Source organism: Pituophis catenifer, unplaced genomic scaffold (assembly GCF_029215685.1).
Source record: "Pituophis catenifer annectens isolate HBS135680 unplaced genomic scaffold, rPitCat1.0.hap2 SCAF_19, whole genome shotgun sequence".
NCBI classification, from domain to species: Eukaryota; Metazoa; Chordata; class Lepidosauria; order Squamata; family Colubridae; genus Pituophis; species Pituophis catenifer.
The window spans coordinates 2,029,947-2,044,572 of NW_027256899.1; the positions used below are offsets into that span (position 1 = coordinate 2,029,947).

Sequence of the window (14,626 nt, forward strand, 5' to 3'; positions counted from 1 at the left end):
CCTCGCTCTGCCCCCACTATTTATTGGCAAGAGGCGGGGCGAGCCAGCAATTTAACAAACGGTTTGGCGAAACCGCCTAGAACCGGCAGAATCCCACCATTGCATATATGTATGATTTTCTTTGACTCCTGCATATTATCTAAATGGAAAGAATATCTCTTTTCAAATAAAAGAAACTTTTAACAATTCTTCAATATCACATTTGTGTTATACTGTAACTCAGGTTTTCACATTTGTTCTGCCTGTGAGCTGCTCCTTTGTGTTGAGGTCCGGCCTCAGAAGGATAATGTAGCACTTGGGGATGAAGATGCAGCCCAGCAGACCAGCACTGGAGGCCAGGATGGAGAAGACCTGCACAGCCACCATGGATTTCCCTTTGGTGCTCAGGTAGGTGGGCACAAAAGTCACCCAGACACTGCAGAAGACCAGCATGCTGAAGGTGACCAGCTTGGCTTCGTTGAAGGCCCCAGGCAGATTCCTGGCCAGGAAAGCCACCGTGAAGCAGATGGCAGCCAGGAAGCCCATGTAGCTGAGGGTGACGTAGAACATGACAACGGCCCCTTCGTTGCATTGCAGGATGATCTCTCCAGGCTGGGAGTGGAGGTCAGAGTCAGGGAAGGGGGCAGAAACTCCCATCCAGGTGGAGCAGATGATAATTTGGACAGCAGAACAAGAAAGGATGATGGAGTTGGCCAAGCTCTTCCCCAACCATCTCTTCACCCGGTTTCCTGGTTTTGTGGCCAGGAAAGCCAGCACCACCGTGATGGTTTTGGCCAAGAGAGAAGAAACAGCAACTGAGAAGATGATGCTGAAAACCGTTTGTCGGAGAAGGCAGGTGGCTTTCCTTGGTTGACCAATGAAGAGAGAAGGAGACAAGAAGCAAAGCAGGAGGGAGACCAGGAGGATGTAGGAGAGGTCCCGGTTGTTGGCTTTGACAATGGGAGTTTCTCTGTATTTAATGAAGATGATTAAAACAAGGCCTGTGGTTAGGAAAAAGAGTAGGGCTAAAGAGACCAGGATGATGCCCAGAAGTTCTTCATAAGACAGGAAAGTTATAGCTTTGAAGATACATTGGACTCTGTCCACATTTGGATATTTATCATCCGGGCACTTGGTGCATTTTTGTGTATCTGAGAAAGACAAAAAGCAACATTTCTTTAATATTCTGTTTTTTTCTCTTCCAATAGAAACCTTCTTTGGAAAACAGCTGATACCACAGACATTTTCCAAGAAGAATTTCTTTACATTAAAAAGAGCATAAGAAGGATATTTTTTTTCTTAAAAAATATAGCTAGGTATATGAAGTTGAGGGAAGTCCTAGGATGTTAATTATTTCCTGTGTAATGTGTAGAATCTTCATAGGAACCTACATTATTAGAGGTTAATAATGAATCATATAATCTTTTTAGGCAAACATCCTGAGTCCTGCCCCATGGCAGTTAATGTCCTGGACTTGGAGGATACCTACAGTATCTTGTAACATCTGGAAGCAACCTGGAATTAAGGAGAAACTTCCTATCAGTGAGAGCAATTAGCCAGTGGAACAGCTGGCCTCCAGAAGTTTTGGGTGCTTCAACATTGGATGTTTTTAAGAAGAGACTGGACAGTCACTTGTCTGAAATGGTATAGGGTCTCCTGCTTGAACAGGGGGCTGAACTAGAAGACCTCCAAAGTTCCTTCTACTCTATTCTGATTGATTGATTGATTGATTGATCGATCTACATGACTGGCAGACTATTTGTATAATGAGTTCCCCCCATAACTATCCACAGCAACAAATTATGGACCAGTTGTCAGCGATCCTCAAGGGAGGCCAATAAAGAATGAATTGCAAGGTCTTTCAGAAGGTGGACCTGAAACAATTCATCTAGTTTCAAAGATCTCAGATGTTCCTAGAAAGGTGAACTTAGCAGCACATATCCAAATTAAAAAGCAGAAGAGATATTTCCTCTGCTGTTAGTAAAGCTTGCCCAGTCTGCCACCCCCTCCTCCCATCTCTCTCCAAGTCTTTTTGATTTACTTCCGTTTAGATAAGAAATTGTGCAGGTTAAAAATAAAAAACCCATGTGAGCTGCGATCTATCCTTTAACTTGCACTTTCATGAAAATCCTCTGGATGGATCCAGTTCCACAAAGCCTCCCATTTTCCTCAGTGTGACCCACCTTCCTGAGTGGAGAAGGTCCCCTCCGGACAAGGAACGCAGTCATAGCAGCAAACTGGCTCTCCTTCTCGAGCCCTCTTGACAAACCCAGGATGGCAACTTTCCACACATTTGGACTGAGGCAGGGACTGAGCAGGAAAACAAAGAATCCCAAAGAAAATATGTTAGGATTTCCATCCATGGAAAATGGGGGAAAATAAACATTAGACAAGTAGATTCTGGGCTTCATGAAGGTAAATATGAAATCTTTGACTCCTTCCAAACAGGTTTTGGAGATGAGACTCTGGCAGGTTCTTTCGTTAGTTCCTCCCTTTTGCTTCTGGCATTTAACACCGCAATATAGGACTTTTCTATTTAATGTAGTCTAGAGGGATGGAATTGAAAAAAGATTTAAATATGATGATATATTCTTATTAAAACTGATAATAAAATTTACAGTACAAGATTTAGGAAATTTTATTCTATTAGGTTTTTTAATATGAAATTAAACTGTGATGAAGAAAGAAACCTCTGACCAGTAAGATCTTGAAAGGTTTCCATAGAACATGGCAAAGCCACTCCACTTAAGTCCCGTCTCTTGAAGAGCTTCCATGAGATGACACCACCTGGCATGGGAGGCCAACCACCCTGGAGACTCTAGACTTTGCCCACTTGAAATGGGACCTCAGGCTTTGGAAAACAGAAAAAAGACACCAAAATTTCTCTCACCTTATTGAGCAACTTTATTTGTGAAAGAGCATCTTGTTTGATAGTAAATCTCTGTCTTTGAAAATATGCCAGAATCTCTTCCCTGATACCCCCCTTGGGGAGAACCAACAAGCTGTCAATTCTCAGATCTGCTTTTATCTCTCCATTTTGGTCCAAGTACAGTTTTCTTCGAGAAATATTCCAAAAATCATTCTTCTCCATAAAGGGATGAAACTAGAATGGGAACGTCCAGGAATTTGAAAAACAGAGAACTTTGTTTTTATCCCACATTGAATCTTTCTTCTACAATTGTCTAATCTCCAAATATGCTTAATTAGGATACAAATACTGCCATCGTCTTCATACGTGAACAAGAAAGTTTGAGAAAAATTTGTCAATTGATATACTGACAAAATATTTAAAAAGTATATAATTGATACAATTTGTTAGATCGTGGGTGCAAAGAAGGAGAGGACTTGTTGTATAGCTTACACATTTATTTAACTCCGTAGTTGCAATGGCGCTAGCAGCCGCAGCAGCTCCTTTTATACGGGAGCTGTCCCCGGCTTCAGCCACTGACGCTTCTTTAAAGTTCCCGCTCTCAGGATTGATTCCTGATAGGACTATTTGAATTGTCACTCGATACTTAACTCAGTGTCCGCCAATCCGGTGTCCGCTATGCAACATAGTCCCACAAGTAGGCGGGTCACCGTGGGGCTCGACTGGATCTGCGCAGATCCGTCGGTTGTGTGTCCTCGGAGTGAGAGGTCGAGTTCTGCTGCTCTCCTGGTGCTGTCTCTGGAACTCTCTCGAACTCTGGGGCTGGGTTGGATCTATTCTGTTCAATTTCTTTTCCTGCTCCCCTCGGCTGTCTTTGGCGTTCTTCTCCAGGATCCTGCTCTTCCTCTCGGCCTTCAGTTAAGTCTCCCATGTTTCGATCTGGGTTTGAGTTTTCTCTTTGCCATTGTGGTAGCGCCGCTTCTGCCGTTGTATTTTTTTCTTTCCAAATCTTTTGGCAGTTCTTTTCCGGCTCGCTCTCGTTTCTCGTGACTCGTCCTCTGAGTTGGTCTATATGCCTCTTTCAGTGCTGTCCATCTTCCGTCTGGACTCTGTATGATAGTGGGCCCGTTACTTGTGTGTTATCTCTGCCGGTACCCAGAGGGGGCTTCCGTTCAGATTCTTGGCGTAGACTTTCTCTCCTTCCTGGAACTCCCGGACTCGGCTCGTAGAATCGGTTGGTTTTTCTGAGCTGTACTGGGGGTGTAGTCTATCTAGTTGGGATCTCAATTTCCTTCCCATCAGTAGTTTTGCCGGGCTCCAGTGGGTTGTGGCGCTTGGTGTGATGTGTTGTATTGCTAGTAGTTTGTCGATATTTGCTTGTATGTCCCCTGGTCCCAACCTTGTTAACGTTTCTTTTGTGGATCTGACCATTCGTTCAGCCAATCCGTTCGTCGAAGGTTTTCCCAATGCTGACAATGCGTGTCGTATCCCTTGTTCTGCTAAGAACATCTCAAAAGAGTTCGCTGTGAACTGGGGGCCGTTATCGGAGACTATGAGGTCGGGTAGGTTGAGAGTGGCAAATAGCCTTCTTAGCACTCGTATAATGGCTTCTGATGTCATTGATTTCATAAGAGCCACCTCCAACCATTTCAAGAATGCGTCTACAATAATTAGGAATGTGTTTCCTTTGCATGGCCCGGCGAAGTCGATATGCAGTCTAGACCATGGTGTTCCCGGGTTCTCCAAATCGTGGGTGGGCGCTGATTTCGAGGCTGCTTGGAATTCTTGGCAAGGCTCGCAGGTTGACACCCATGCTTCAATTTCTTTGTTCATCCCGGGCCACCATACGTAGCTCCTAGGTAGAGCCTTCATCGTCACGATACCTGGGTGTCCTTCATGTAGCAGCTTCAGTATTCCTTGTCTTAGTGTGTTTGGAATGACGACCCTGTCTCCCCATAGTACACAACCCCTCAGCCCCGAGAGTCCGTTTTCTCTCCTTTTGAATGGCAGGAATTCTGAGTCCACGCCTTCTTCTGGCCACCCTTTCCAGATCTAATTTAAAACTCGCGCCAATGTCCTGTCTCTGATGGTGGCTCTCGCGATGTCTGCTGCCAATATCCGGTTTTCCTCCAAGGTTTCGATGAGGAATGTAGTTGTTGTTGGGGCAGGATCTTCTCCCGTTTCTGGAAGTGGGCATCTGCTTAGGGCGTCCACATGGTCTATCGTTTTTCCTGGTTTGTGTTGGAGTGTATAGTTGTAGGCAGCCAAGAATTCTATCCACCTCAGCATTCGGGGTGACAGGATGGGGGGTGTGGGTCTTTCCCCCGCTATGATACCAAGTAGCGGTTTGTGGTCGGTTATGAGTTCAAATTTCCGACCGTAGAGGTATTCGTGAAACCGTTTTATTCCGGCTACTGCAACCAATGCTTCTTTGTCCAGTTGGCTGTAGTTTCTTTCTGGTTTTGACAGAGTCCGAGAGAAAAATGCAATGGGGGCTTCTTTTCCATTTGGCAAGGTGTGGCTCAATACCGCTCCAATGCCGAAGGGGGATGCATCAAACGTTAGTCTTATTGGCAATGTCCCGCTGTATTGCACAAGTACTCTGTCCAACGTCAATAGTTTTTTTTTATGTCTTCAAATGCCTTCTTTTCGGTAGCCCCCCATCTCCATTCTACCATTCTGTCCAGTAGCCAGTGGAGCAGTTCAGCAGTAGTCGCTTTCTGTGGCAAGAATATATTATAAAAATTAAGCAACCCCAGAAATGCCTGCAGCTCCATCTTATTCTTGGGTGTAGGGGCCTCTTTGATGGCTCTCAGCTTTCCGGGTGTGGGCCTGATTCCCGACCCGTTGATTAGATACCCCAAGAATTCAACCTGTTTTTCTGCTAGGTGGCACTTCACCTAGCAGTCTCTCTTCACCTTAAGCCCTACTTTTTGAAATCTTGCCAGTACCTCCTGCAATCTTGGCTTCAATTGGGTTAGGTCTTTTGCTGATATGAGGACATCGTCGAAGTAAGGGACAACTCTGTCGATTCCTTGCAGAAGCCGCTCCATCAGGCTCTGGAATACCTGGGCGCTACGCTCACCCCAAATTGTAGTCTTTTGCATTTAAATGCCCCCCTGTGAGTGACGATCATTTGGGCTTCAGCGGTGGCCTTGTCTACTGGGAGCTGTTGGTATGCTTGCACCAAATCTAGCTTCGCAAAGATCTTTCCCCAGCCCAGCGAATGCAATAGGTGCTGCACTACAGGCATGGGGTATGCGTTTTGCTGAAGTGCCTTGTTAATGGTACTTTTGTAGTCCCCGCACAAATGTACTGACCCATCTGGCTTGATGGGTGTCACTATAGGGGTTTCCCACTTTGCGTGATCTGTAGGTTCTAAGACTCCCTGAGCAACCAGCTTGTCTAGTTGCTCATCTATCTTAGGCCTTAGAGCAAATGGGACCCTTCGGCGCTTTATCCGGACAGGGGCTACCTGTGGATCTAGGCTAAAGATAATTGGGGACCCCTTATACTTGCCAAGCTCGCCGTTAAAAACTTCTGCAAACTCCTTCATTAGGACTTCCTTCCAGCCGTCATCTCAGATATGGTGGATGCCGGTAATTGCAAGTCCAAGCAGTTCGAACCACTCCATACCCAATAGGCTGGGCCTGTCTCTGTCCACTATGGTGAGAGGCAATTTGGCTTTGAAGTTCTTGTATGCGATGTTGAACGTGCCGGTGCCCACTACAGGAATTTGAGGCCCTGGTAGTCGATGAGTGTTAGCTGTTGTCGTTTTAGATCACGGCTGGTGATGTGCGGAATTAGCTTCTTTATCGTTGTCCATGATACCATTGATAGGCTGGACCCTGAGTTGACCTCCATCTTACAGGGCCTCCCTTCTATGAGGATGGTCAACGCCATCTTGTTTGCTTTTCCCGCGCTGGCATGGCCCACCACGATGGTATGGTGGGTCTCTCCCCGGTCTACTCTGTGGTTCTCGCTCCTCTGCCCTCATCCAAAAGGCTGCTTTTTTCCTCCGGATGGGAATCTCTTGTTACTGGGTGGTGAACGGGGCAGCCGGTTTCTTCTGGACGCTGGCTGTGATGCCCTGCAGGCTCTTGCTATGTGCCCTTTCCGCTCACATCGCTGGCATATAACATTGCAGAATGTGCATTCAGATTATGGATGATTTCCTTCGCATCCCGAGCACCAGATTTCTTTCCTTCCTTTTGCTTGTGGCTTTTCCCTACGTCCGGATTGTAGGTAGTGGACCTCGTCCTCCTCTTCGTCTTCCCCCGATTCTGTCTCTGCTTCCTCATAATGCACGGAGGCTTCATCCTTTACTGGTGGCCCGTTTTTCATTTTTTTCATAGCTGCCGCGGATTTCTGGGAAGCTTCGGTTGCTGATGCTTCTTCCAAAGCCTCCTTGAATGTGATTTGTGGTCTGGCCAGCAGCCTGCTCTATAGTGTTAGGTCTCTCAGTCCCAATACCAGATGGTCCCTCATGGTCTCTTCCAGACTCATGAAGTCGCATGCGGCGGATATTTCCCGTAAGGTTGCTACAAACTCGCTAATCGTCTCCCCTTCTTTCTGGTCCCTCTGATAAAATTCATGCCTTTTTACCAGAGAGGACGCTTGAGGTGCGTAGTGTGCCTTTAGGATGTCTTGTAGAGTCGGCCAAATCATCGTTCTTAGGTCGGCCGGGGCAGCGAGCGCTTTGGCCTGAAAAGTTAGCCAGGATCCTTTCTGAGTTTCTTTCTCTCCCATTATGCAGCTGCAGGATTCTCCCCTCTTCTCTGATCCTTCCCTAGGCAGCCTCTCTTCCCCTCATCCCAAAAGTCATTCTCACACATCATTACACTTTCTAAATAGATTATGGGAACTCTGGTGGTATCAATGGATTTTAGCAAAGGACTCGCAAACAAGTGTGTGATGTGATTAGAAACCTGAGGCCTGGATAATAAGTGGATAAAAACTGTCTTCAAAATGATATTGAAATAGTTTTTAACCCTTTTTAATCTTTCCTATGAAACTTGAAGGTGATGAATAAGGGGGATAACTGTTGCATATATGGTGAGGAGAAACAAAGAGAAGAAGGAACAACGAATGTCAACATTGGAGAAGCTGAAAAAATTAGAATTATCACTTCAGAAAGATCCCCAAAACAGGAAAGTCAGAAAGGAAATGGAGTTAATGAAACATAAAATTAATATACTAGAACAGGAAGAAATGATAAGGAATAGAAAATTGGCAAAACAAAACTATTTTGAATCGGCAAATAAACCAGGGAGATGGCTCGCCCACAAATTGAAAAAAGAAAAAGCTAAAAAGTTGGTACAATATTTACGAGACGAGCAAGGAAATTTGCTCCATAGAATTGAGGGGGGAAAAATATTATTCAAAATTATTTTCAAATACTATATAGTCAAGAAAACATTAAAGAAGAAAATATTATAAATTACCTACAGGAGAGGAACTTGCCAAGTATAACAGATGAAGATAGGGAAATGTTGAATGGGGAAATTACATTAACAGAGTTTCAGACAACAATAACAACATGGCATTTATATTAGAGGACCCTTTGGAAACAGGAGAAAAACTCCTACTAGAAATAGAGAAATTGGGAATAGTAGCAGGCCTGAAAATAAATAAAAACAAAACAAAGATAATTACCAAGAATATCTATAGATATTATTACAGATGTCGGTATCGGAAAGCTGTAAAAATGTAACAAGGATGTTAAAGATATAAATGTTGAATAAAAAATTAATTTAATAAAAAAAAAATGCCATGGTATCTACTCTTTGGAGCCATTATTCCCTGAGTAATTGAATTGGCCAGATCTGTTGAGTTGGTTCCCCTCCTTCTCCTCTGGATTCCTCCTCCAAAGGATCTCAGATTAATGGATCCATATCGGGACCCCCATACCTGCCACGGCTGCAGCCTTGGAGACCCCAAAATCTTTTCTCCCTCCTTCCTTCTCCTCCTCGATCTGGAGGAATAAGCGGCATTCAAGGCCTGGGCCAGAGTCTTCATCAGACTGTGACATTGATAGTCATTTCGGATCCTTCCTCTGTTCCTTTTCTCCTGGGTCTCCAATGGGGCTTTCTGGGTGCATCTTCTGCGGCCTTTGACAGAAAAGACGTTCTTTGAAAGAGAACAGCGGAAATAATAATCTTGAAACTGATATTCCACAAAGAAATGGGGTTCAAAGGCAGAATCAATTGGCCTTTTTTTTAACAGATAACCAAAGTTCCAAATACTATGGATGTATTTGAGAAGTCTACGATTGTTCATTTCATATCCTGCAAAATTTGTGAGGAACCAGACTTTCCCTTCAATGGGTCCTAGCAGACGCATAAATGTTAAATGGAAAGGAAGAATTCTGTCCCAAATGGAATCAAATTCCATGAAGTGAACAAAGACGTTGACTTGTCTCCACTTAGAGAGGGACTCCCTCAGGGATGCTGTATATCCAGTTGTTGAGAACACTTGTGATATAACCACACAAATTCCACTCCTGACAAGCACAGGAGGAAAAATCCTCATGAAATTCTCTCCCTCCTCTGTGTCTGAAGCAAAGAGGCCAATCAAGGTCCATCTGAAATGGAGGAGCAGGTGGACAATTGCTGGGTACTGGAATCCTTCTTTGGGGAGAATTTGGTGGAAAAAGGGGAATTTCCGTTTATCACTCAGAGCCTCTGAAACAATGTCATGACTGATCTGAAAAAGCAAAGAAGAATGCTGTGTTATATTTGGGATCAGATCACGTCCAAAATATTAGATTTTAATAAATCCAACCTGATTCTCATGAATGTATTAGAATAGTTTGTTAATCAGACATTGTTTAAAATACTAAGACAGAACATTAGCAAGATTGTATCATAATAATGGAAAATAATAAGCAAATTAAAAAACAATGTAAATCATAGATTACATTAACAGAGGGATACAATCAAGATCAAGAGAGGAACTAATGCCACCCTATAAAGCCCTAGTAAAACCATACCTAGAATACTGCATCCAGTTTTGGTCACCACACTATAAAAAAGATGTTGAGACTCTAGAAAAAGTACAGAGAAGAGCAACCAAGAGGATTAGGGAACTGGAGGCTAAAAAATACAATGAACGGTTGCAGGAACTGGGCATGGCTGGTCTAGTGAAGAGAAGGACCAGGGGAGACATGATAGCAGTCTTCCAATATTTGATGGGCTGACACAGAGAGGAGGGGGTCAAGCTGTTTTCCAAAGCACCCAAAGTCCGGACAGAGGCCGGACAAGGAATAATGGATGGAAACTGAACAAGGAGAGATTCAACCTGGAAATAAAGAGATAAAGTTGCCTTCAGAAGTTGTGGGAGCTTCATCACTGGAAGCTTTCAAGAAGAGACTGGACCGTCATCTGTCAGAAATGGTGTAGGGTCTGCTTGGACTAGATGATCTACAAGGTCCCTTCCAACTCTCTTAATCTGTATCTATCTATACTATTCCAGACAAGTGGCTGTCCAGTCTCTTCTTCAAAGCCTCCAGTGATGGACCACCCACAATTTCTGAAGGGGAGACGTTCCATTCCTCACCATTAGGAAATTTCTCTTTAGTTCTAGGTTGTTTCTCTCCTTGATTAGTTTCCTTCCTTTGTTTCTTATCTTGCCTTCTAGTACTTTGGAAAATAGGGGGACCTCCTCTTCTCTGTGGCAGCCCCTCAAATATTGGTACATTGCTATGATTTCACCCCTCGTCCTTTTCACTAGACTAGACATACTGAATTCCTGAAACTGTTCCTCATATGTTTTAGTCTCCAGGCCCTTAATCATCTTTTCTGCACTCTTTCCAGAGTCTCTACATCTTGTTTATAATATGGAGACTAAAACTGGATGTGGTCTTGACAAGGCATTATAAGGCAGTACCAATAATTCATGTGATCTTGATTTTATCCCTCTGTTAATGCAACCTAGGACTGAATTAGCTTTTTTAGCTGCTGCTTGCTCATATTTAAGTGATTGTCCACTAGGACTACAAGATCCCTCGCACGGTTATACTTATTGAGCCAGGTTTCACATCATCTCTATGTGGACATTTGGTTTTTCTAGCCTAAGTATAAAACCTTACTTTTCTCTACAATGAATTACAGTTTGTTAGATAGGCCCAGGGTTCAAGTCTACCTAGATCCATCTGGATCTTCAGCCTATCTTCTGGGGTGTTGGCTATTCCTGCCATTGTTGTCTTCGAATTTGATGATTTCCCCATTTCTCCCCTCATCCAAATCATTCATGAAGATGTTGAAGAGAACTGGGCCTAAAATGGAACCTTGGGGTCCCCCACTGCTTGTTTCCCTCCATGCAGACGTAGTTCCATTGAGGACCACAGGCTGAGCCCTTCTGGACGTGATGCTGTCCATCCCACATATTTTCAGCTTCCTGAGAAATAGGTTGTGGTTTACTTTGTCAAAGCCTTTCTGAAATCCAAGTACTGTATACTACATGCACTGCATTTTATTGGTCCACTGATTTAGTCATTTTTGTCAAAGAATGATATAACTTTTATTTGTGATCTGTTTTTTGATCCTGCATTAGTCCTAGTAAGTCATTCAAATCTATACTGAAGAACAAGGGTTCAAATATGCATCTTTCCCTTCCTCCTTGATAAGCATAGATCCTTCTTCTCATGGCTCCATTGAGCCCAAAACTCCCTCTCAAACAAAGGCTTGGATCAGGGCCAACAGGCTGAGCTGCATTTTGAGGGCAAAACATTTTCTCCATCATAATTTTCTGTTTATTGAGTCAAATGCTGCACTAACATCTAGAAAGCAGCAAACCTTATTTTACCTCACTGATATAGATGAGATATTTCAAGACAAATTGGTTGCCAATATTAGATTATTAATTTATGCATTATTTCTTATAATATCTATATAGCATTTCATTCTACCTAAAACATTCTGCTTCTTCTGCAAGGAATGCATTTTTCTCAAATTTAACTAAGAGGATGATGGAATAAATTTTAGCCACAACATCTGCTAGTCTATTTGGTCTATAGTCCTTTTTATTCCACATTTTAGATGGATAAAATGCTACTATTGCCAACTTCAATCCAACTGGATAGGGCAGGCATTATTTATCTGTGAAAATGAAGATGTCAATAGAGGCCCCAACAACCAGGGATATTTTTTGATCAGTTAAATAGTTGGTAGAATATCTTCTCCAGGGAATGTATTGCTTGCATTTCAGGCCTTTTCTGATTAATCTCAGATAATGGGGTAAAATATTGACATATTTGCTAATATGGAGAAAAGCAGCTCTTTGATTCCACGGAGAAGACATGATTGAATCTATTGCTCACCCACCACCACCCACCCCTCACTTTACCAGATACAGAAAAACACACACAAACCTGTGGGATTTTGTAGGTGCCTCCTAATGTTGACATCTGGATGGAGTTCTCCCTTTTAGTTGCATCAAGAAGAGCCAGAAGATTCTCCTTCCTTCCACAGCTGTAGTTGGGGACATTGGCTTCTCCAGTGGAGAGCATGTCCAGCAAGGTATCTGCAGTGCGTAAAGTGCTCAAATAGTTGCTATGGATGTTGTAGCCCAGTGTGAGATTGTGAAGGAGTTGGGAATTCTTTTTGACCATTTGAATGGCAAAAATGTACTGTGAGCCATATAAAACACTATAAGAATTCCCATGGTAAAAAATTGTTATTATAATCAACAGCAACAACAAATACTTTTGTTATGTATAATAAATATAGTCCTTCACAAGCGTACTGACCTTAAGTCAACATTGATTCAAAACCAATGATCAGTTACACAAATATGGAAATTGGCTGAGATACGGCAACTACAACTGTTTCAATGATTTCTTTAAATAAAATTCATTATCCAAGTGATAAATTAAGGATCGAACAGGGATAATCTGCAACCCTTTCAGTTTTTTTTCAGACCCCTTGTGACAAAATCAGACCAAAGAGAGAAGCCATGGAAATAAAAATCATTCAGGAAATTAGACATATTCCCCAATATAGGAATAAATGAAAAATAAAAAGAGAAAAGAAGGAGAGTGTTTGAATGGAGGGAGTGCAACTCCATCACCCTGAATGACTTACATATCATGGAAAACAAACTGAAGAGAAGGAGCCACGTTGAAAAGCAACTTTATATGCAATGGTTTCATTCCACTGGTGATTATACTGATTAGATGGTCTCCTGGTCTGTAGTAGCTCCGTGGTTTTCCATCCTGGTTCTCTGAACTCAGCGGGCATTTCATTCTCAGCTTCCCAGAGTCTGAATGGAACAAAAGCAGCATCAGAGGCAGAATCAGGAGGTCCATAATTCATGGCATGTACCAATGAATCCCTTTCCTGTTTCTGAAGAAGAATTAGAAGAATCAAAGGACTCTCACAAGGTTGAATATGAACCAGTTGCTTTTTCTCAACACAGAGAAACACTCAGCTTCATCTGGAAAGGAGAGAGACGTAGATTCAAGAGCACAGACTCTGCCTGTCCCAAACCTCCATATTTCTCTGCCCAAAGTCTCCCCTGGAGGATTCAGCCAAAGAGCAGAGCTGAGACTTTTAACATAATTCTCCCTCCCAGGAGGGATCCCTGGATAATTCAACTAGTTGTTGGACTTGGAGATTGTTGGGAAATTCTCTGGAGGGAAATGAAAGGGAAATAATCCTCATGTGATTCATAATAACTCCAAGCCCCCATCACAGCCAACGCAGCAAGGGGTTGACTAGAAGACCTCCAAGGTCCCTTCCAGCTCTATTCTGATTCAAAATAGACTCATAAAACCTTCCCTCTGCAGAGAGCTTTGAATATCTCACCCCAAACTATGGAATATCAAGGACATTTTAGATTCCCTGAAACCCATTAAATGGATTAGATGGAATTACATTCCTGGGGGAAAAAATCCAGAGGCTTCAGGTTTTCTATTCCACTTTTACTCTTAGGTTTCCCATTGTGCTCAGGTCCAGTCTTACTTGGAAAACCCTGCAACCTTTGGGGAGGAAGGTGCAGCCCAGCAGCCCTGCCCTGGAGGCCCAGAGGGAGAAGACCTTCCCCAGATGACCTGCACTGGGCAACCGAAGGGCCCAAAAGCCCCTGGCCCCCTTATTGCCTGCTTCAAAATTCAGGCCAATCCTCCCTCCTCCCCCAATTCTATTCACAGGCAATCCTTGACTTACGACCACTGGAATTTCTGCCCTCAGTCGTGGCAGTCATGGAGTCGAAGCAGAGCCAATTTATGACCGTTTTCATGGAGGTCGTTATGCAAATCATGCGCTCATTCAGATCCGGTTCAGGCAGGAACAGGGAATCCTTACAAACAAAACTTACAAACATTTTAAAAACCATATAATAAGAAATTCACTAATTGACACGGCTGGAAATTAAACGTAAGCACTATATGACGTAAGTCCCAGGCTGGATATCTACATTAGAGGCAACAATGCACCCCAATACAATACACCTCAACGCACCAGCTACTCAAAAAATAATAAGATACAAAGAAATTCTGGATATTAATGGGAGACTCAAATCTCGCCAAGAGCTCAGGGACCAGGGCATAGAAATAGACTGGTGGCCGTATTTACTAATACAAACTAGATATAAAAAAGACAGTGAAGAAGGAGGAGTTGAAATAAAATCTAACCAATTAGATAAATTATTAGAAACTAAAGAGGGAAAATTAATTTCAAAGATCTATAAATACCTACTAGAGTTGGACCTGGCAGAAAACATAGTCAAAGGCCAAATGATAGCTTGGGCTAGGAACATTGGAAGAAATATACAATTAGA

General features: G+C 43.1%; 1 protein-coding gene across 1 annotated transcript; it reads right to left on the reverse strand.

Annotated features, from left to right (window-relative positions):
• Positions 1-219: 219 nt before the first annotated feature.
• Positions 220-14,182, reverse strand: LOC139326221 (vomeronasal type-2 receptor 26-like). Its single transcript, XM_070956377.1, has 7 exons — positions 14,014-14,182; positions 12,931-13,108; positions 12,219-12,495; positions 8,759-9,553; positions 2,870-3,082; positions 2,163-2,289; positions 220-1,130 (listed from the first exon to the last, which is right to left on the reverse strand). The coding sequence occupies exons 1-7, from the start codon at positions 14,180-14,182 to the stop codon at positions 220-222; spliced, it is 2,670 nt and encodes an 889-aa protein (XP_070812478.1).
• Between the last annotated feature and the right edge of the window lie 444 nt (positions 14,183-14,626).

What these genes read in the sequence shown, in the direction of transcription:
- LOC139326221 (XM_070956377.1), bottom strand. Translation starts at nt 14,182, where the DNA reads ATGGTTTTTAAAATGTTTGTAAGTTTTGTTTGTAAGGATTCCCTGTTC. An exon ending in GGGCAGAAATTCCAGTGGTC is followed by an intron (nt 13,109 to 14,013) that starts GTAAGTCAAGGA and finishes TGTTCCATTCAG; the next exon opens with ACTCTGGGAAGCTGAGAATG. An exon ending in AAATAAAGTTGCTCAATAAG is followed by an intron (nt 2,290 to 2,869) that starts GTGAGAGAAATT and finishes TTTCCTGCTCAG; the next exon opens with TCCCTGCCTCAGTCCAAATG.